Here is a 23,628-nt window from a genome sequence, read left to right as displayed (position 1 = left end):
GAGTACCCCCAGAAAAAAAGGCACGGGCGCCAAAGGAGACTCATTCTATAAACAGGGAGCCACCACTGAAAAGGCCCCTTCTCTTGTTGCTGTCCTCGAGACCTCCTGCTCAAAGAAGGGCCCTCAGATGATGATTGCAGTTTCCAGATGGGTTCACATGGGGAGCAGCAGTCCTTGGAGAATTGGGGTCCTGAGCCACAAAAGACTTTATAGGTCAAGCCCAGCACTTTGAATAGTGCCAGTTTCATTAAAAGTGCTATCCAGTTAAAAGGAGTCTTCAGAATGGGTTTGTAGTTATGCTCTCCCCAGGGAGGTTTGGCTGGTGCCTTCATTATACCCCTTGAGGCGGCAGCTGAAAAGGTTTTTCTTCCACCTGGGCCTTGGGCTGACGGACATGTGAAATATAGAATCGTAGACTTGGAAGGGACCCAAGGGTCATCTAGTCCACCCCCTGCAATGCAGCTGCCCCATATGGGGGATCAAACCTGCCTCCTTGGGGTTATCAGCACCATGCTCTGACCCAGTTTTTGTTGTTGGAGGGGGAGGTTCTTGGTTTCTTTTGGTTCTTAATTTTATTATGCATTTTGTGGTTTGTTGGTTTGTTTATGTTCTTATTTTTATTGTGTTTTTCATACTGTCATGTTGATGTTGTGAGGCGCCCAGATAGGCACAGACGAAAGGCGGTCCACAAATTTAATACATAATAGTAATTTTCAGTGATGTATGGAATTAATAGTGATGTATGGAAGTGAGAGCTGGACCATAAAGAAAGCTGATGGCCGAAGAATTGATGCTTTTGAATTATGGTGCTGGAGGAAACTCTTGAGAGTCCCATGGACTGCAAGAAGATCAAACCTATCCATTCTTAGGGAAATCAGCCCTGAGGGCTCACTGGAAGGACAGATCCTGAAGCTGAGGCTCCAATCCTTTGGCCACCTCATGAGAAGAGAAGACTCCCTGGAAAAGACCCTGATGTTGGGAAAGATTGAGGGCACAAGGAGAAGGGGACGACAGAGGATGAGATGGTTGGATGGTGTTCTCGAAGCTACCAGCATGAGTCTGACCAAACTGCGGGAGGCAGTGGGAGACAGGAGTGCCTGGCGTGCTCTGGTCCATGGGGTCACGAAGAGTCGGACACGACTAAACGACTAAACAACACCAAGAGGTATTTTTTATTCTTATCCTCGCCCAGTCCCTAAGGCTGATTTCTGAGGAGCCAGGCAGGTGAGGATCAAGCTCGCGAGTCTCGGCTTGTTCCCTGAACCAGGATCCGGGATCCGAGTCCATTCTTCCGCGCCTGGGTGATTCAGAGCAGCCCCGGCGCTTCTGGCAGCGGCGACCCACCGCCTCCTCCGTCCCGCCCCAGCGTCCAGGGCCGCCAAGGGGCGGGCTTCGCCTTAACGGGCAGGGGCGGAGCTCCCCTCGGCCCTCGGTGCCTGAGGCGAGTCGTGGCGGAGCTGCCGGCCGGGAGAGTCCAGGTGAGGAGAAGGCGCTGGGCGCAGGGCGCAGGGCGCGCGGGTCTGGGTCGGCTGCTGAGGGCTTGAGAATCCGCGAGGGGGGCAGCTCGCCGCCGCCGCCGCCTCGCCTCTGTATGAGGATTAGGCGCAGCCGTCTTGCGTGGCTCTTTCTCGAGCACAAGGGGAGCGCGCTGTGTGGGGAAAGAGTTTAGGCAAGTTCCTGGCACCGGGTGAGTCACGCTTTGGACCCGGCAGCGCGGCCTCTTCTTGCCCGCGAGGACAGGCTGGCCTGGGGCGTGAGGGGGCAGCAGGTTCTTCCAAGAGCCGCGGGGAAGAGACCGGACGGGTTCCTCTCGCCTCCGCCGCGGGCTTCGCCGTTGCCTTTCCTGGCGCCACTGAGGGGGGCAGATCAGCAGGTGGAGAAAGGGAAAGGGAGCTTCAGCTGCAGTCATTTCCGAGGAGCCCTGACAGACAGACAGACAGACAGACAGACAGAAGCCAACTGGGCATCCCTCTATAGAGGTGTCTTGTTTAGGCAGGTTGCTGTCAGTCTTGAATGGGTACAGAGCTGCTTCCCTTTTTTTCAGCAGCCTGCCTTGACGGACACTTTCCCGAAATGGGCTTCAGAGGCCCTTTATGAAGTTGACCCGAGTGGATTTAGAAACACGCAGGATCCAAACAGGTTAGAAACCTAATCTGGTTTCCGACTGGGGCCTGTTAATATCCTCTCGAGTTCTCTACCACGAGCAAACTATGGTTTTTACCCCTTTGAGGGTTTTTCTGACTTTTTACTAAAGTGGGCAAAAGGACATCAGACAAGATACCTCCTTTTCAAAGAAGCACCTTCTATAGAATCAAGGGAATGCGTTTAACAAGCTGCTAGTCCCTATGATTTTCAGAGAGAGGGAAAGCACCAAAAATCTGTTTTTTAAATTCCACTCCGTTGGCAACAACCCATCTCCAAATGGCATATTTGATTCTCCTAGACTTATGAATGCTAACTGATCTCCCCCAATGCAAGGCCTGTCTTTGGAAATGGCAGTATTTGGTATATGATGTGTAACTTATTTCTGTCCATACCATACCTATTCCAAATGCAGCTGACTCCATAGGTTTAGTCCAGTAATTTGGGGAGGGAGGCAGCTTCACAAAGTTAAAAACATAGGATGGTATTCAACCAACTCAGAGTAGACTTATTGAAATTAATGCACAAGACCAAGGTCCATTAATTTCCATGGGTCTACTCCAAGTTAAAATCACTTGAATACCTGGAAACTTATTGCCTTCCAGATGTTGTTGAATCACAACTCCCATCAGTCCCGGCAAGAATGGCCAATGGCCTGGGATGTTGGGAGTTGTACCTCAGCAACATCTGGAGGGCCAAAGGTTTAGCACATCTGATGCAATTCACAACTTAACCTAACTTCATTGATTTCAGTGGGTCTGTTCTGAGTATGACAGCTTGGTAGGTGTGGGCAATTTAAATCCACCCTTCCCCAAACAAGAACCGAGTGATTCTCATCCTTGATGGCTAGCATGTTAAGTCTTTGCTCAGAACTATTAAGTGATTCATGGGTGATGCATTGGCAATACATTTAAAGTTCATAAGTGATTGAAAATCCAAGCATGCCATTACATTCTCTCTGGTCCAGGTGTTAAGTGTTTTCAGTTATATATATCCAGTGAGCCTTAGCTTCTTTTGTTCCTTTGTGTCTCTCACAGAGTTAAAGTTCTTGTTTGCTATTTTGGTGCAATGTGTAAATGGGACATTGTTGACTTTGCTGCATATTTTCTGGGTGATGGTAACTATGAGGTGCTGAGTGAACTTTCCCTGTTAACTTACTCTTGCCTTGCTTTTGACCACTCCTACATCTGGAGGGGAACCAGTTGAACTATGGCTTGCCTTTCTCTTGAATGTGGCCTGCATAGATTGTGAATGTGACCAACATTGTGTGTTGGACATTCTGAAGTTCTAGTTGCTAAATCAATGATTATCAGAAGCAGAATGATTTTTATTGGATTTCTCATTTGTCCTTAACTATAAGGTTCCAGGTTACAACAGTATTTTTTTTAAAAAATCTGTTAAAACAAATTGCAATCAGGATATATATTTGGAGTGACAAAGGCCAGGGTAAAAAAGTGAAACTTGAAAGTAGTATGGGGGTCTATTGTGAGTTGCATTCCTGTAATGAATGTTCTTACTTCCAATTCTAAGATTCGACTATCCAGAATTGAAGTGCAAGCTCTAAGCTTGCAGTGGTTTATTGCTCTTCACCTTTATGTCGCAAGTGACCTGCTAATAATGTTAATAAAGGCTTAAAAATTAAAAACAAACTAGTGACTCACTTGATAGTGATATTCATTTTAATAATAGTAATTGGAACTGTGTATGGGGGGGGGGTCCTAGTTTGCTTTTAAGCATCACCTTTCTAAAAGAAGAATGTCTGCTTTTGGTTTACTTAGCATAGAGCACTGTGTGTGTTTTGTGGAATGCTGGCTATCTCTTTCCAGGCATTAATAAATCAACTGCTGACGGAATAAACAACAGAAATAGCTAAATTAAGGTCCAAGGCTAAGTGCAAGGCTATAATTTCTTGTAACTCCTTTGTAAAGTTTGCAGTTGGATTGTGTCTATCCAGCCTGGGCTGTGGTTTGTCTGCACGTGTTGGATGTAAGGAGGAATGTCAACTCAGGTTTGGTTAGGTCCTCACATGACTCTGTGCCAGGTAATGTGGCTGTATTGGTAAGCCTGGGCACGCTGGATTCTGTGTGCAGAGGTGCCACTTACATGTGATAGTCAACCATTGTAGATAAGCTGAGTGAGGTTTAGGCAATGTGTGTGGAAGGGAGCTGAGCCTGGTGGCTGCAATCTTGATGCAGTGCTGCACATTCTGTACATACACATTTGTTAATTTGGGAAAAAGGATTTGGTGCCTCCAGACTATTAACCCAAGAGCGCTGTTCTGAAAGTCAGTGACCAATACAGCATAGATATGGATTGTTGCTAACATCTCCTGTTAGCTGCTTCCCAAACCAGCAGTTGGAACACAGTGGATGAGGAGTAAATGTGAGTATTCCAGAACTTTTTTTTTTTAATATAAAAAAATCATGTTTGAAATTGTGTCAGAATTTAAACTTAAAGAGTCAGTGCTGAATTTGATTTGTAGGTGCTAGGCCTTCAGAACTGCCACACACACACACACACACACACACACACACACACACACTGTAGAGCTACATTTGGAAGAGCACTGTGTGTGTTTCATGGGTGCCAACTCCCTGGGGCTTTGGGTGCTCAAGCACCCACAAAATTCCCTATGTGAAGGGGCTAGGCACCCACAAGTCTGGATGCAAAGGCCATGCATGATCCTGGGCATCCACAGTCGCAGGGCCAAGGTGGCACTCCTGGTGTGTGTGTGTAAGCTGAAGCAAAAGTGGAAACTTTTCAGCACCTGTTGAATACCTGCTTTGAAAAACATACTACCCTTTTGCAAAAGGAAGGCTGAGTGGAGTTAACCATGAGCAGGCTGAGGACAAAATACTAGCGGTGGCTTTTCACTTGACATTTTGTACTAAGTGTTAGGGAACATGGACATCAGGCCGCTTGTGAAGGGCATTTGTACGTTTCATTTATTTACAACTAAATACTACTACACTGCAGTTTGATTTCAGGTGGCTTACAATCTCCTAACATCCCAGTAACACAGCACAGTAAGCAAAACCTCATTATCCAAGGTTGACCGATTTTAACTTTAATCCTGCTTTCTGCCATTTTTTATTAGGAAAGAAATTAGACTGCAAGTCTTATAATTTCGTCACACCTCTCTTAAAACTGGTGCCACATTGGTTGCCTTCCAACCCGGCTGTGAGGATTTTGAGTTTAAAGACATTTTACATTTTTAGCATTAGATGACCAACTGCTTCACATTTTTATGTTATTTACGAACTCCTGATGCTATCCAGACCGAGGGTTGGCTTTTAATGTGGTGTTTAGCCCTAGAATTTTAATCTTGTTTTTATCCAACATCCTTTTCAGAGAAATCAGACGCAAATATTCTGTTTCTCTCCAAAGTCCTTATCGAAGTTGTTTTTCTAATGGTCTGACACTCCCAGGCTCGCTCACTGCTTGTGATTTTTAAGAAATTTGTATTCCCCACCCCCTTCGTGCCCCTAACAATATGCTCAAATATCTTCTCATGTGCCTCACTGGTAACTTGTGTTTGTTTTAGGAGAGCTTATTTTATCTTTTTTTGTCCTCTTTATTTAGATTAGACTTGCACTTTTTAAAGAAAAGAGTCTTGGCTTTTGCAGCTCTATTGACGTGCATTACTAACCACACATCCTGTTGGGTTTCTTTCTTAATCCATGTTGTGCTCTCCAGACGAGCTTCTGTTGTTGTGGTTTTAAATAACTTCCAATACTCCTGAATACTTTCCCTTTCAACGTCCTTATAATGCATCTCCACCATTTGGAGGAATTTTCCTCTCTTGAAATTAAACGTGACCCTGTTGAACCTTGTTGGTGGCTTCCCACTTCCATTTAAGTTGATTTGATAGCACTGTAGTTACTGTTCCTCGCTAGTTTGGCAGCATCTTTGTCTTGTGCCAGCTCCGAAGTATCTCCAAGAATGAAGGACCTCTCAATACCAGCTGTGTAGAACAGGGGTCAGCAAACATTTTCAGCAGGGGGCCGGTCCACTGTCCCTCAGACCTTGTGGGGCCCCAGACTATATTTTGAAAAAAATAATAATGAGCGAATTCCTATGACCCGCAAATAACCCAGAGATGCATTTTAAATAAAAGGACACATTCTATTCATGTAAAAACACGCTGATTTCCGGACTGTCCGCGGGCCAGATTTAGAAGGCGATTGGGCCGAATCCAACCCCCGGGCCTTAGTTTGCCTACCCATAGTATAGAATGAAACTTGACAGGAAATCTAATTTTGTTGATTCTGGCCAACAAGAAAACAATGCTAGCAGAATTTATTCTTATTATACACGTCCAAGGAGACTAGGTCTTCCAAGTATCCATATTTTCCTGGATAACAGTCCTGGATTTACAGAAGCCATACCGGTTTCTGATTTGATCCTGAAATGTCCTTTACCTTAGGACGTCCCTATTTCCATCGGAGATATGTTGGAGGATATAGGACATGCCCAGGGCTTTTATAGCCAGAACTCACCAGAACTGAGTTCTGGCACTTCTCAGGTGGGCACCATGGCCGTTCTGAGAGAACAAGGGGGATGTTCGTGGTGAGTTCCAGCACCACTTTTTCTAGAAAAATAGCACTGGATGTTCCTATTTTCATTGGAGAAATGTGGGCGGGGATGTATCTGTTTACATCAGAGAAATGTTGGAGGGTATGGGATCATGAAGGCCAGACTGCCCAAAGTATATACAGCATGTTTAGCAGTGATCACTACTTTCCCCCAGAAAAAGCAAGGACTTGAAATCTCCCATGCAGCACATTTGCAGCTCTTGTGAATGTGGAATATTGGGTAGGAGCTAATGCAGGGAAGTGTCATGATCAGCTGTGGAATGTTGTTTGTGGCAGTAATTCTTACAAGGTAGTGTTTTTCAACCTGGTGCCCTCCAGATGTGTTGGATCACAACTCACACCAGCTGCGCTGACTGGGGCTGATGCGAGTTTGTATCTCAATGCATCTGGTCACCAGCTTGGGTAAATCTGCTGCAGTGTATGTGGTCAGGTTCCTGTGTACCTAAACCACTCAGCAAAGAGCTAAGAAATTTCCAGTATTTCTGTAAATGGCGTTTCAATAATCTGTTTTCTTGCTGAAAATGATTGTGGCAATGGTTGAGCTGTTGATGCAGCCTGGAAATTACTAATGTCTCTCAATTTGGGAATGCATATAGATTGGTATGGCAGAAGCCAAGCTTGACATGAACTTTCAAATAGCCGTTTGCATGGTGGGAAGTATCACTTTTTAAAAATCCTTTCAACCCTCTGATGTAAATTAGACTGAGAGATGGTAACTGGCCTAAGGACACACAAAGGGTCCAGGATCTGAAACCAAATTCATTTCATACACCAGGTGATCAAAAAGGGCTCTTTACGAAATGTTTCTTCTTTTACACCATTGATGGCTGGTAGGTAAGTGTGGCTGCGCTAGTAATTTTTGTGGACTTCAAGTTTATTTGACTTTCTTCTAAATGCACTAGTCCTAGCATCGGATATGTCATCCTTCCCCCTTTATACAGATTGTGAACAATTTGGCTGTAGCAGAGAATTTTAGAAAGCTATTGCAGACCCGAATATCTTTCCTTTCCTTTTCCAGCAGAAGATGATATCTGCGTTGCAGATCTTATGCTGGATCTGTCTGGCTTATTCTTCATCCAGTATTTGTAAGTCAAATTTATGTTTCTTATTTGTTTGTTTGTTTGCTTGCTTTAGCTACACCACGGTGGATGTAATCATACTCCCATCTAGTTTCTCCACAAAGTTACACAAATATAAGTGCCGCTTCCACGAGGGGCTGGTTTGTTTGCGTTATTTTGCAGGTGCATAGCTCTTACTTTATTTCTCCCTGCTTGCTTAATTACTCTGAGAATGCGCGAACTTGAAAAGCACAGGTGAAAACCAGTGCATATGAGGGAAAATGAAGGCTGTGTCTGTGGTCTGTAGCACTTCACTTGTGTGTATATGCATCACTAGTTAACCTATAGTCAAGTGATGAACATCCATCACAGTTTTCTATCTCTCCTTCCACCCGCCATGATGTATAGGTCAACTGGGGTTGCAGTTTCTCAAAATGCAGCACCTTCCCCAGCAAAAATGGGAAGAGCTGTTCTTAAACCCATTTATTTTTCAAAAAAACCTTTTAATTTTATGTTTTATATATACTGTCATACTGGCTGTTGCCTGTATATACTTTGATACTGTAGTGCCTCTTACTTTGCTCAATGAATGCAATATTCAGAGGTGAACTTCTCATGAACCCTTCTAGAAAATCTCAAGCAAAATTCCTCTCATCTCAAAACTCTTAAAGAAGTAGCAGGTGCGCCAACACTCAAGATTACATTAAATTGCTGTATTTTACACCACCAGCGATTATATTTTGTTTGATAACGAATGGGGTGCGGAATTGGCTTCCTGGGCTCTTCTTTGTGTTTCTGTTAAGAAGCTGAATTGCATTCTCAATTAAATGCTGCCAGTTTTGCATTAAGAATGCACCAGACGTGTATTGCATAGCGTTATGCTTGCATTTCTAAAATTCTGAGAGCTGCGTCGCACAAGCTGTGATTTGCAGATACTCATATACGCGCCCCCTCTCCTGGCTCAGTAAACTTGACTTCTCCACATGCTCAACCCCCCAATTCCACGTTAGGGCCCTATTGCATTCTCTATGCCTGCAATCCTAACCCTACTTACTTTGGAGTAAACCTTGCTCCTGAGTAGACGTGGTTAGTATTTGGCTGTTTGGGAATGAAACAGGGTCAAAAAGCAATCCTGCCCTTGCAAGGCTGCCTTATCTGTTGCTTGCAGTCTTCCCATGTTCCAGGCTAGAGGAAGGGAGCCTTTCTCAAAAGCCTCCAGTCACATTTTCCAGCTGTAGCAGTTGCCAGATAAATAGAAGGAGACAGTTTTCCACCCTGGGTTTGGAGTGGGGAATACAGGGGAAGATGCAGGTAACCTGACAATGCACCACCTCAGATTCAATTGGAGCTGGAGAATGATTTGTGGCACGGAAGTGCTGTTAGTTTCATAATGCATCCGAGCATTCATGGGACAAGTTCATACTATTAGTTGGACCAGTTTGTGCTAGCTAGATAGTAAGTTTGGGCAGCGTTGCTAATTGCAAGGCGCAAGGAAGAAAGGCAAAGTTGGCACAAATGAGTTGGCACACAGTGGAATGATGGGGAGCTGTGTTGTGAATTTTCAGGCTTACTGCAAGTGTGTCTGTTTGCACTAGCAAAGTACATCATTTGTCACACATTATATGCAATTTACTCATTAGGTGTACGCTTAGCGACCAATGTGCGTGCAGGGGAGCCTGGGGTCATCTGCTGTCCGCTGCTGTCTTCCAAACAATCCAATTACTCTGTGACTTGGCACATAAACGGTAGTGATATACCCATAACTACGGATAACTACTCCAGGATCCATCAACGAGGAGACAGGCTTTGGTTTAGCCCTGCAGTGATAGAAGACTCCGGATTTTATGAGTGTCGCATTCAGTAAGTTTCTGCAAAGTTCATGTTTTTTCTCTCAATTGAAAGTATCTGCTAGGTTCTATAGTACTGACTTGAGTGAGTTCAGCAATGATAGGGAAACATAAGTTTAGAATTTTGCCGGTTTTGTCTTAACAATTTTTGGGGGGCTTCAATTGTGTAATGTTGAAGTGAGAAGCAATCTGCAGGCTGTGTATAAACCCTACTGAGCAAACCGACTTCTTTGAAATAAAACGTGCATTGGAGTCAACTACATTTCCCCCCTTATGTTTAGTAAAATTGATACAGGAGGTAAGTTTTATTTCTCTCCAGTCGCTGTAGTTTATTTAAAGCCTGATGCACACTGTTTGGAGATAACAGGGGACTGTTGCTGAATGCAATCCATGCTCTTTGCTCGGAAGGTAATAATAATAATAATAATAATAATAATAATAATAATAATAATAATAATAATAATAAATTTTATTTGTACCCCGCCCTCCCCAGCGGGAGTCGGGCTCAGGGTGGCTACCATCATAAAACTAACACAGTATACAAAGAACATAAAAACAGGCAATCAATTAATTAAAATACATCGTAAAATTAGTTCAAAGGAAATTAAAATCTGGACAGATGGCACTGAGAGTGGCTAATATTCTCCAGGGCTAACTGTTACCACTGGTCTTATAAAGGACCTGTGAGCGGGCTAGGAGGCCTCTTCAATGCTTGTTCTTATACAGAAAGAAAAGAATCAGACTGAACCCCGACCAAAGGCCTGGCAGAACAGTTCTGTCTTGCAGGCCCTTCGGGAAGATGCATGATGCAGAGGGATCGGAAAAGGGATTAGCAGGCAGCCATCATGTTTGTATGTGGCTTCAGCCATGATTTGTGAAATTGGCCATCTGAACATGACCTCAGTCTAATAACCTAACAACCTATAGTTTTCAGGCTGTAAAATACAATTCTTGGAAAAAAGAGCAGGATGCAAAAGTAAGTGTCTCTGCAAGTGGTGCACAGTGGGGCGACTTCTTTCTGTGCACCCCAAATTCTGCCCCACAGGGTCCACAACGGGAAGCTCTGTTGCACAAGTGGAGGTTTGTAGTGCATGTGAAATGGCAGCATTGGCTACAATCCAATGTACACAAAAGGATTGTTTTTGTTTCCCCCCAGTAATTTTTTTTAGAACTGTTACATCATGTTATTCCAGCTAATTCTGGCATTTTATGAACACCATGAAACCAAACCTCCTGGCCACAATGTTGCCTCTTAAGCCATCCCTGACACATTTTTATATTCTGTCCTTCATATATTTTCTTCTTCTACTTCCTGGAACAACAAACTAACAATAAACATCCAGACACTTCTTGAGTATTATTATTTTGAGTTGGTTCTTGTCTGCTGAACTGTGATCCAATTCCACATCTTACTGTTTTAAAAAGTGCACCCAGATCTGGTTATGCTCATGATGGTTTTCTAACCATTAAATGCTGATATAAGGCCAGTATCCTGTGGGTATCTCTTAACAATTAATAGATGTACTGATATCCCTTTTTTTCACAACAGAAATTCAACAAGAGATAGGAAGGAGCTCCGTGTTTTCAAGAACGATGATGGTTTATGCTTTAATAGAAATTACGTTTATCCACAAAGAATACATTTGCATAATACTGGAAAGCTAAAGTGTCCCGACCTCCAGAATTTTGAAAGTGAAAGGACTCCACTTCAGTGGTCCAAGGTTGGTGTCTTTCTGTGTAATAACAGCCTTTTGAATGTTTTATCTTATTGGCGGTATCTTTTTTTGTAAATCAGAGGCGGGGAACCACATTCAGGTGGTGGGCCATATTTAGTTTTGGAGAACCCTCTGTGGGTCTTGCATGAAACATTACAACTTAAAAGACATAGCACAAAAGGAGGAGGAAGGCAGCAAACTCAAGCACTAGATATAGGCCATCAAGTTCTAATAACAACCAGCTGAAATAGGAATAGTTTCTATGTGTGAGTGCCTGGAGGTGGTTGGAGGATGGATGGCGGCTAACAGATTGAGGTTGAATCCTGACAAGACAGAAGTACTGTTTTTGGGGGACAGGAGACGGGCAGGTGTGGAGGATTCCCTGGTCCTGAATGGGGTAACTGTGCCCCTGAAGGACCAGGTGCACAGCCTGGGAGTCATTTTGGACTTGCAGCTGTCCATGGAGGCGCAGGTCAATTCTGTGTCCAGGGCAGCTGTTTACCAGCTCCATCTGGTACGTAGGCTGACACCCTATCTGCCTGCAGACTGTCTCGCCGGAGTGGTGCATGCTCTGGTTATCTCCCGCTTGGACTATTGCAATGCGCTCTACGTGGGGCTACCTTTGAAGGTGACCCGGAAACTACAACTAATCCAGAATGTGGCAGCTAGACTGGTGACTGGGAGCGGCTGCCGAGACCATATAACACCGGTCTTGAAAGACCTACATTGGCTCCCAGTATGTTTCCGAGCACAATTCAAAGTGTTGGTACTGACCTTTAAAGCCCTAAACGGCCTCGGTCCAGTATATCTGAAGGAGCGTCTCCACCCCCATCGTTCTGCCCGGACACTGAGGTCCAGCTCCGACGGCCTTCTGGCGGTTCCCTCACTGCGAGAGGCCAAGTTACAGGGAACCAGGCAGAGGGCCTTCTCGGTAGTGGCGCCCGCCCTGTGGAACGCCCTCCCATCAGATGTCAAAGCGATAAACAACTACCTGACATTCAGAAGACATCTGAAGGCAGCCCTGTTCAGGGAAGTTTTTAATATGTGACATTTTAGTGTATTTTTCATCTTTGTTGGAAGCCGCCCAGAGTGGCTGGGGAAACCCAGCCAGATGGGCGGGGTACAAATAAATCATCATCATCATCATCATCATCATTATTATTATTTATTATTATTATAGTTTAAGGCAGGGGTTGGGGAAGCTTTGACCCCTTAGGTGTTGGTGAATTGCTGCTCCCATCATCCCTGGCTTTTGCTTATGTTTGCTGGGGTTGATGTGAGTCTGTAGAGTAACAACATCTGGAGGGCCAAAGGTTCCCTGTATCTGGTTTAAGGAAAAGATGAGCCAAAGGTTGCTGATGTCTCAGTAGGGCCAGTGGAATAGTTCTGTTTCCCTTCTCTCCCTCTGCTGGGGAGAGATGGCATGGTTGTTGCTGGATGAGCAATTCATACTGTTTTCTGGTACAAACTTCAAAATATGGTACATGTGGCTTTTGGCTAGTAAGACGCCTATTTATTTTTTTCAAGTAGTTTTAAAACATGAACAAAAATACGTGGATCATCGCATACATGAATATTTATGGGTATTTATTTTAGTTTGTTTTGGAGAAATGGGTATGTTTCTGTGAGGATGATTTTGATGGTCTCTCTCCCAAGTGGACCCATTGTTTCGTCTCATTTTCTTGAATATACAGGATTATGTGGTGTACTTGGTTGGTGATGTAATATGATTCTATGTTGGGGATTCCCCATCCTGCTTTGGAGGAGGGGAGGTGCAGGTATTTGGGGCTTATTCTTGGCTTTTTGTGAAAGAAAATAAATGAGTGTAGTTTTTCTCTATTTTGTCTGAGAGGGTGAAATTGGTGTTGTTCCATTTCCTCAAGTCTCTGTTGATTTGTCACCGCAGGGGCTTGTAATTGTGGAGGTATAGTTTGTTGAGGTTTCTGGTTATTTGAACCCCTAGGCACCTGAAGCCTGGGAAGGTTCTGAGCCAATCTCCCCCCTATGAATAATAATAATACCTTGCTAATAATACCTTTTTTTTTTTGAGGGACACGGGTGGCGCTGTGGGTAAAACCTCAGTGCCTAGGGCTTGCCGATCGTATGGTCGGTGGTTCGAATCCCTGTGGCGGGGTGAGCTCCCGTCATTCGGTCCCAGCTCCTGCCCACCTAGCAGTTCGAAAGCACCCCTAAGTGCAAGTAGATAAATAGGTACCGCTTTATAGCGGGAAGGTAAAAGCGTTTCCGTGCGCTGCGCTGGTGCAGGCTTGCCAGAGCAGCTTCATCACGCTGGCCACGTGACCCGGAAGTGTCTCCAGACAGCGCTGGCCTCTTAAGTGAGATGAGCACGCAACCCCAGAGTCGGTCACGACTGGCCCGTACGGGCAGGGGTACCTTTACCTTTACCTTTAATAATACCTTTTGTGCGTGGAGATATATCCTTATTTGCAACTCTCCGTTCCCTCCCAACAGTTGTCCTTAGCTTTGTGAGTCTGCATTCTGTGGATTACATTTCTCTGCTTTTTATTGTGCCAGTCTGTGTTTGGGTCCTGTAAATGAACTAAGTTTGTTGCCTTCAGCTTTTAATAATATTTTTTTCTGCCTCTTTTTGTATTTCAGGCATGCACTCCTGGATTACCTGAAGATGGGAGATTTAGCCATTTTGAGGATTTCCTTGCAATTAAAAATGCAATGGAGAAAGACAAAGGAGTGTATATATGCCAGCTGACATACACCTATCTGGGAAGACAATTGAATGTGTCTCGTGCTATTAATCTAACACTTTTTGGTAAGTTTGTGTAAGAGGGAAGCAGGGAAAGACCACCTCCCAGCCTGCTCTGGCTAGACTTTCCCTCCCCACCCCTACCAGTTCCGTTGCAACTGGTCCATTAGAGCAAATGGGACACTGTGCCACTAATTCAGCCTTCATTCCCTTAAGACCATCTGCCTTCCTTCTTCCTTGCATCCAGACCACACCCTCTGCTTCCTCCTCCTTAATCTCAGGGTTGACATTTCTTAGCAGGGGAGGATGGGGACAAACAGAATTTGTTGGCATTGGCTTGTGGTTTTACCTACTGTTAGCCTTCGTCCCTTCTGCTCCCCCAGTCCCAATGGGAGCTAGCTGCCATTGTACAAGTCCACGTATCAGCAAATAAGAAAACTATTCCTTCTTGCCACCTGCCCTGTGTCAAGAACCCTGATGACATCTTACATTCAGATATTTGTGGGGCTTTTAAAATGTAGTTTAGTTTTATTTGTAAAATGCTTTGGAAGAGTTTATATCCTGAAAGATGGGATATAAAGCAGTTAATATATATATTTGGTTCTTGATACTTTATTGGTTAGGGCTGCCACATCTCCGAATTTTCCTGAAAATACTATTGGTAAGCTACAGAATGAAGGTTATCTACTAATGCCACAAATGCATCATAAATGCATTGTTAAAACAAACGTGTTTTGTTCCTGAACAGCACTGGGCAAGATCATATTTTTGTTGTTGTATTCCTTTGTCCTTTTACTCCCATCCTGCTTCTGGATCTGTTGAACACTTAAGGTAGTATTTGACTCTGGCTGCTTTTGGAGTTAATGTTCAGTTAAGCGTATCTATGTTAGGTTTCAAAAAGTCCGTCTTTTCTAGAGAGGAGTCTTGAATCTTAACGAAAAGTATTGTGACATAAATGTGCAGAACGTTTGCATCAAGATAGTCTGGTTTTGTTCAGAAGTATTAATAGCATTTGTGATGGACTTGCATGTAATGTCTGGTCAAGATGCATATATTTTGGACTGTAGCCAACAGTTGCACAAGTGAAGACAGCTTGCACCAATCAGTCTCCCACCCCCTGCAGTTCCTTCAAAATCCTCTTCAGAGGGTTGTCTGGGAAGGTTTTTCAGGAGGTGAAGGGGAAGATTGGTTGCACAAACTGCCATCTGTTGGTGCAACCACTAGGTATAAACCTTTGTTTCTAGGCTGCCAATAAATGTTTTACTTGTATCTGGATATGCATCATGAAGCGGCTTTTTCCAATGAGTAGTGAATTAAATGGTTGCTAGTGGACGACAGTCCGCAGTAACTAGAAAATAATATCAAGAACTTCCTAGCAGAGCAATGAGTAATAGATTGTGCAACGATGATTTGTTGTTTCTGTTAACACTTCTTTCCATTGTTAGCACCTCCGAAGAGAATACCGCTGGACATCATTTATCCAAACAATAATTCAGTTGAAGTAGAACTTGGTAAGCAACTACTGCACTTAATATGAAACTATTTTTTCATGGTCCTAAACTACACCCTAACAGTTTCTGTTATTTGCAATTATTCTTTCATGTTTTTAGGGTCCAGTATTGCCGTGACCTGTAATGCCTCGTCGGGTATTTGGGACGAACCATATGTATCCTGGAACCTTGAGGATAACTCTACTCGGGATTTAAAAGCAACAATCACACAATCTCTGTAAATACTAACTCAATTTCCTTTGGTCTTTGGAATTAAGACAAGTTGGGGGTTACTTGATGGGACTAGTCATTGAAATCATTGTAAGGTGGCATGATATCTAATGTGGTGCCTTCCAAGTGTTGTGGACAGCGTCGCCCGACCAATTATCAAGAATTAATTTTGTAATTATTATTATACTTTTATTTATACTATGCCTGTTTTCCCCTGAGAGGGAAATACAGGTGGCATATAGGTAAAAATAAGAGCAGCTAAAAACATATTTTAAAAAGAACCATTAAAAACAATTAAGCATTGTTAGAATATATATCCTGTTAAAATCAAACAGCTAATTACAATAAAAAAACAGCATGGCACCACAGCTCTTTCATTAAAAGCAGTCAATTCCCAATTCCCTCGTTGGAACAAGGAAGTATTCACCTGCTGGCAGAAAGATAACAAGAAGGGAACCAGTCTAACTTCTCTAGGGAGGGAGTTGCATAGTCTGGGAGCAGTCACTAAGAAGGCCGTCTTCTGCGTAATTTGGATACTGGGATGATTCATAGTGGAACTGAAGGAACGTGGCTTTTTGCTGAAACCAGGAAATTTAATAATTCCCCTCAGCATTTAAGCACAGTTTCTCTATCTTTAATCCTTGTACCTTTGTTCAAGAAAAGTGTGACACAACATCATACAAATAAGCCCTGTTAAACTTTCATGTTTCTTATTTTTTTCTGCTTTTTTTAATGCCATCAGGGTTAAGTCACCTAATGGAGAACTTCAGCTAGTGAGAGAAAAGTTTAATATTTCTGTTGTGAAACCTAAACACTACCAAAAATACTTCTGCACTGTGTGGTCTATTAGAACTGCTCCAAGAGTTGTATACATCATGCTAAAACCTCCAGGTAAGTTTTTTTACGTATAAGATGGTGTTGTGCAGCCACATGTTGTGTGGTTTTCTGTTGTACACACAGCTAGTGCAACAAGTGAAGGGACAAAGCAGGCATCAGAAACACAATAACGTTTGTTTTAGAATTTTTTTTAAAGAAATGCTTCTATTTGGGCAGGTGATATTATGGGAAAGAATTGTAGTCATAGGTGTCCACAGGAATTATTCCGGGGTGGTGAAAATCAAATGATGAAAGCAGCCGGGTGGGCTTTGGGAAGTTGGCAGGAAGGCTCCTGGACCCTGTGGGATTATCATGCCAGCCCCTCCAAGCTGGGCACAAACTTCCTGGGCTTTGGGAAGGAGGCGCCAGGCTTTAATACTTTAATACTCTAATTTAGGGATGCGGGTGGCGCTGTGGGTTAAACCACAGAGCCTAGGACTTGCTGATCACAGGGTCGGCGGTTCGAATCCCCACGACAGGGTGAGCTCCCGTTGCTCGGTCCCTGCTCCTGCCAACCTAACAGTTCGAAAGCACCTCAAAGTGCAAGTAGATAAATAGGTACCGCTCTGGCGGGAAGGTAAACGGTCTTTCCGTGCGCTGCTCTGGTTCGCCATAAGCGGCTTAGTCATGCTGGCCACATGACCCAGAAGCTGTACACTGGCTCCCTCGGCCAATAAAGCGAGATGAGTGCCGCAACCCCAGAGTCGCTCACGACTGGACCTGATGGTCAGGGGTCTCTTTATCTTTACTCTAATTTACCAGGAACATTTCGGGGACTAGCCTTGTCCCCCTAGTCCACTGTCCGTATGCCACTGTTACAGTCCTGGTCTCCTCAGCTCCAAATTGATATTGTAGAGTTGGAAAAGGTTCAGAAAAGGACAAGCAAAATAATCAATTCCCCTATGATGGAACATTGCAGCAGCTGGGACTTTTAAGTTTAGGTGAAAATTATGTGGAGAAATTGGATACGTTTTCTCATAAAGCGAGAGGCTGGAGACATCCAATGAAGCTGAACATTAGAAGATTCAAGACAGAAAAAAGACAACTATTCACACATAGTTAAATTATGGAACCTGCTCCTGCAGGAAGCAGTGATAACCACCAAGCAGGAGGGCTTTAAAGGAGGATTAGGCAAATTCTTGGAGAAGGGGACCATCAGGGGTTACTAGCCATGATTGCCATGCTCTGCCTTTGCAGTTGGAGGCAACAGTGCTTCTGAATACCAGTTGCTGCAAACCACAGAAGGGGAGATTTGCTCTTGGGCTTGACTCCTGCTTGCAAGTTTTCCCACTGGCATCTGGTTGGCCACTGTGAGAACAGGATTCTGGACTGAGTGGGCCATTGGCCTGATCCAGAGTCCTCTTCTTATGTGGGCACAAACCTCTTATGCAATCTGTCGCCATGACACTGTGCACCATTATTTATTTGCCTCACTTTCTTTTAACTTCTTGTTTTACCTTTGCCAATACAGCTCGAAACTTTCAGGGTTATTTGATTGGAGGTCTTGTTTCCCCGCTCCTTGTTATACTGGCAGCTCTGCTCATCTACAAGTTTTTCAAAGTTGACATTGTGCTTTGGTATCGGGAGTCCTGCCAGGTTCTTCTCGGTAAGGGAGGTAAGTCCGCTGCTGTATTTTCAATAGCTTGATGCCATCTAGTGGTCAATGAGAAACAAAAGGGTTTCTCCTCCCCATCATTTCTAAATTTTGCTGTAAATGGTACCTTGGGTTACAGACGCTTCAGGTTACAGACTCTGCTAACAGAAATAGTACCTAGGGTTAAGAACTTTGCTTCAGTATAAGAACAGAAATTGTGTGGTGGGGGCGCGTCGGCAGCGGAAGGCCCCATTAGCTAAAGTGGTACCTCAGGTTAAGAACAGTTTCAGGTTAAGAATGGGCCTCCAGAATGAATTAAGTTCTTAACTCGAGGTACCACTGTACAGTGTACCTTGGTTCTCAAACTTAATCTGTTCTGGAAGTCCATTCCAAAACCAAAGCGTTCCAAAACCAAGGCGTGCTTTCCCATAAAAAGTAATGCTAAATGGATTAATTTGTTCCAGACTTTTAAAAAACAACCCCTAAAACAGCAATTTAACATGAATTCTACTATCTAATGAGACCATTGATCCATAAAATGAAAGCAATAAACCATGTACTGGAGTCACAGAATCAATCAATCTGAACTGGGTTCCACACAATCACAAAAACAAGAACAAAAAAGCCGCAAAAAACAAAAACACAAAATAAATAGCAAAAACAGACAGACCTCAGCATAACACTCAAAATGGAAGTGTGGCACTCAAATTGGAAGTGTAACACTCAAAATGGAGCACGTTTGGCTTCCAAAAATAGTTCACAAACCGGAACAGTTATTTCTGGGTTTGCAGTGTTTGGGTTCCAAGTTTTTTGAGTACCAAGGTGTTTGAGAACCAAGGTAGCACTGTAACAAGGAGTCAATGCTTGAAGGCTTCCATGAGGGATTATGTTTCACTCGCCATTTCTGTCTATGCTTTTTATAAAAAGGAGGGATTGGAATGCTTTGCCTAGTTTCAGCTGAGGGGCTGTGATAGTATAGCAACCCTTATCATACAGCTGTGGTCATCCAGACCTTGTTGGAATGCAGCTCCCATGACTGACCATTGGCTATGCTTGCTGTTCAGCAACATCTAGAAGACCATGCATATGTTTAATAAGAAGCAGATACTTCTTTTTCTTCTTTTTTTTAAAGTACCCTGACTCTGGACTTTTGATCTTAAATCTTTTGGGATACTGAGTAATTTTGATTTCATTGGTATTATTTGTCTCTTGGTTCTTTTAAGAGCTAATAGTATAAAAAAGGTATGTGAAAACCCAGTCCAATGGACAGGGTACAACTAATAAATGTTAGTATGTATGTATTTATTTGATATAGTCAAACACATAGTGGTGGTTCACACACTAAGTCTCCAGCAACAGGAAAGAATGAGATATTGTTTCCTTTAGGAAAACTTAGAAAGCACAATGTTTTTAAACTACATTTTTCTTTCTCTAGTTTCAGATGAGAAGCTCTACGATGCGTATGTGTTGTATCCCAAAAATTCAGCGAACTGTGCATATTCATCTGATATCTTTGTCCTGAAAGCATTGCCTGAAGTCTTAGAAAAGCAATGTGGCTATAAGCTCTTTATATGTGGAAGGGATGATCTGCCAGGCCAAGGTATGTATATTAAAGAAGTGTATTTACGTTTGATAGAGCATTGTTCGGAGACAAACTCTGTGGTAAACTACTTGAAATTATGATTGTATCTCAACTGCTTGCAGAAGGTCCTTGGCATCTCAATTTAAAAAGATCAGATACGTACAAGCTATGGTTCCAAAGCAAGGTCTGAGGGCATACATTATTCAGCCACCTTGCTGAAGCTAAGCAGGCTTGGTTTTGGTCAGTGCCTGGATGGGAGACCACTTAGGTACCCATCTCATGCCACTTTATTTACTTCACTTTAAAAGCTGGGGGCAATGCTCAACCATGTGTGGGTTGGAGCCCATACTTTGCATGCAGAAGGTCCCAGTTTCCATCTTTGGCAGTTCCATGTAGTCTAAGATTGCTAAAAACCTAATTGGACTAACGGCTTGACTCTGTATACAGCAGCCTTGTGTGTTGATTTAAATGTGTATGTGGTTTTCCTCCACATCTGTGGTTCTAGATCATCATAATGCCCACCCCAATCCCGTCTCAATAATTGTTTCAGGCCTTTTCCTTGACCCACTTTCTTCCTTTTTCTTGACATTTCATCTCGCTTCTTGGATATTTCAGTGGTAATCCCTCTGTCTTCTCTTGTGTCTCTCTGACCTCTACCTTTGGACAGACACTTTCATGTAGTGCCTTGAAGACTCCCTTTTGCCTTCACTTTTTAAAAAAGGGTTCTTTCCCTGACCTCTTGGCTGTGGAATTCCCCTGCCTGAATACCACTTTGTCTTAACCTTCAACAATGTTCTCCACTCTGCTTGTAACACCATCTGGTTATTTTCTCACCTATGCATTTCATACATCATTCCTTCTTCTGCTTTCCCTCTCCTGTGTCAGTCTGAGTGGGAAATGCATAGCTTCTTCTGAGAGTGACCTGTCAGGTAAGAACTGTCAGCATTGCCTGTTCTAAGGATCGGGGACAAAGAAAATGAGGACTAAGGCTGGGTTTGCATAATTGACTGCTATAATAATACAGTGGTACCTCGGGTTAAGAACTTAATTCGTTCTGGAGGTCCGTTCTTAACCTGAAACTGTTCTTAACCTGAGGTACCACTTTAGCTAATGGGGCTTCCTGCTGCTGCCGCGCGATTTCTGTTCTCATCCTGAGGCAAAGTTCTTAACCCGAGGTAGTATTTCTGGGTTAGCAGAGTCTGTAACCTGAAGCGCCTGTAACCCGAGGTATAATAATAATAATAATAATAATAATAATAATAATAATAATAATAATAATAATAATAATAATAAATAATTTATACCCTGCCCATCTGGCTGGGATTCCCCAGCCGCTCTGGGTGGCTTCCAACAAAATATTAAAATACAGTAGTCCGTCAAACATTAAAAGCTTCCCTAAACGGCTGCCTTCAGATGTCTTTTCCTGAATTAGATGTTTCTTCATAAAAACTAAACAGTATTAATGTTTAATTTATAAACAAATTTAGTTGTACATATGTTTCCTTAGTTAACCTATACTGATGCTTCCTTTACATGCAGCGGTGGTCAGCGTTGCTGATGAAACTCTGAAGCAATGCAGAAGAGTGATCATCGTGTTGGTACCGGATTCATCCTGCTTCAGCACGCAGAGACTGACCTCTGAGCATGAAATTGCAGTGTACAGCGCTCTTATTCGGGATGGAGTTAAAGTGATACTGATTGAGCTGGATAAAATCAAAGACTACGACAACATGCCAGAATCATTAAAATACCTTAAACAAAAACATGGAGTGCTCAGGTGGGAAGAAGGCCTTTCGGAGAAGTCTCAAAGGGCATCAACAAAGTTTTGGAAAAATGTACGGTATCAAATGCCAGCCAGCCGAAGACCACCTTCCTCCGAGTTTCATTTGCTGCCAGTACTTTTTAACTCTTCTTGGATACCAGAAGGGTCGTAACAAGACCACATATGCACCGTTCTCTTGAACATGTTCAAACAAGGGGTGCAAGGCATGGTTCCAGGTGTGCTGCATGAATAACCCCAGAAAGCGGCTGTTGAGAATTGCAGTCCCTAAGAATGTCTACTTTTGATCACTTGGCAAGAGCCTTCTCTACCAGGATGCGATTAGCCATGGACCTAGGAAGCTTCTGGTTTGGTTCAGTGAGTTCCTTGGACAAATGGCAAAATGTGAATGCTTGAGCCAAAAATGGTTTTACAGAGGAAGGAAGCGAATGTGAAGGAAACTGTGTTTCCCCCTCCCATGTGCAGACTTTATATGTAGTCAGGTTTTAACCTGAAACATAAGGGCTCACTTGGAACAGCTTAAATAGCTGCTTCATTTGTCCAATACTTGTTCGTTCCCCTTTTAAAGGATAATTCCATATACTATGCATATTATTACGGTATCTCCCAAGGAGAAAAACAGTAAGAGAGCACCATATTTTTGGGGTGGATTGTCTTACCAGTGAGCAGATGCAAAAGCAAGAGTGTGAATTCTCTGTGATTTATTCACATTTTAATTAAATTGTAATGCCATAGTCTTTAATGCAGAAAAAAAATCACATGAGTGACTTTAAGTGAAGTTACGATACGATACGATAAGTTATTAGATGGTAATTATTTTTTTACACTTCTGAAAAGATTATTTGCATGATGTTTCAAAATGGCCAAACATTTGCAGACTCGTGAGCACTTTAACTGTATCTCTATGATATGAAATGTTTCACATTATTTTTAGAGGCTGCATTCTCTAGCGTGGAAGCCTAGATTTGACTTTTTAAATCTCAACCAAATATGTAAGGCTAGAAAGTGGCATCATCTTTTTTTTGTACAACTGTGTGATTATTTCTATAGGTGAAATAATTTTGTTGTAATTATGTAATAATTCATTTAACTTGCACAATACACTGATTCCTATGAAATTTTTATATCTGCCTCTATTGTGGATGGTTTTGCGAAACCCACATCTGAAGCACTGTTGAGGAAGAAGGCACCTGGTCAGCTATATCAATTAGAAAACAAGAGAGGATGTTTTAGAGCTAATTGTCTCATTAACAAGATGCCATTCACCCAAGTGTTCTTTTACAAACAGAAATGAGATATAGCCAACAAAAAAAGTGCAGTTGGTTGCAGAACTCTAGCTACTTTGCAATCCTCCAGGAAAGAGATAAGGTAACATCAATTTTAAACAATCAATTAGACCTGTCAAAAACTGACCGTTGTCCCACAGCCATGATCATTAATGCCTTGTTGGCATCAAGGCTGGGCAACTCTTAACACACATTCTGTGGATTTGCCTTTGAAAATACTTTAGAAACTTGTCCGAAATGTGGCAGTTAAAGTTTTAACTTCTTGTTGTTGCTGGTTGTTTTTTTTTTAAAAAAAGTATACGGCTATTTATTTATTTAGAGTATATTTATTCTACCTTTTGGCTTTAAAAGACCCCATGATGCCTTTTAAAACAAAAAAATAACATATACTATATGTGCCAACACACCCAATAAGACTCAAGACAAGATAGATGGGTAGCAGGTTATATTTATTAAAATATAACAACTAGAGAATATTCAGAATGATTCAACCAAATTAACCAAAACTAATGAGGTTCAGGCAGTGAGGTGGGTTGCTGGAGGCATTTCAGCTTCCCCATCTTCTGAGCCAGCTACCAGGCGCATGCTGTGATCACCCAGCAAGGCCTGAGGGAACTCCTCCCCCTCACTGCATACTCCTTGGGTAAGGTAAAGGTAAAAGGTAAATGACCCCTGGATGGTTAAGTCCAGTCAATGGCAACTATGGGTTG

At 42.9% G+C, this 23,628-nt stretch overlaps 1 protein-coding gene across 1 annotated transcript in view; it reads left to right on the top strand.

Moving 5' to 3' along the window:
* LOC310705804 (uncharacterized protein) overlaps positions 1 to 23,628 on the top strand; it is a 66,569-nt gene that overhangs the window by 15,790 nt on the left and 27,151 nt on the right. The window contains exons 2-11 of the mRNA XM_083500625.1: positions 7,756 to 7,822; positions 9,436 to 9,655; positions 11,192 to 11,363; positions 13,977 to 14,145; positions 15,525 to 15,590; positions 15,690 to 15,807; positions 16,543 to 16,691; positions 18,148 to 18,291; positions 19,706 to 19,870; positions 21,392 to 21,784. Of these exons, the coding sequence (XP_083356751.1) occupies positions 7,756 to 7,822; positions 9,436 to 9,655; positions 11,192 to 11,363; positions 13,977 to 14,145; positions 15,525 to 15,590; positions 15,690 to 15,807; positions 16,543 to 16,691; positions 18,148 to 18,291; positions 19,706 to 19,870; positions 21,392 to 21,784 (1,663 nt within the window). The remainder of the gene's footprint in view (positions 1 to 7,755; positions 7,823 to 9,435; positions 9,656 to 11,191; positions 11,364 to 13,976; positions 14,146 to 15,524; positions 15,591 to 15,689; positions 15,808 to 16,542; positions 16,692 to 18,147; positions 18,292 to 19,705; positions 19,871 to 21,391; positions 21,785 to 23,628) is intronic.

Source organism: Podarcis liolepis (genome assembly GCF_965112155.1).
Source record: "Podarcis liolepis genome assembly, chromosome: 4".
In the NCBI taxonomy this organism is placed as follows: Eukaryota; Metazoa; Chordata; class Lepidosauria; order Squamata; family Lacertidae; genus Podarcis; species Podarcis liolepis.
Note: the sequence above shows the minus strand (reverse complement) of the source record. Positions and strands in the feature narration are given on the sequence as shown.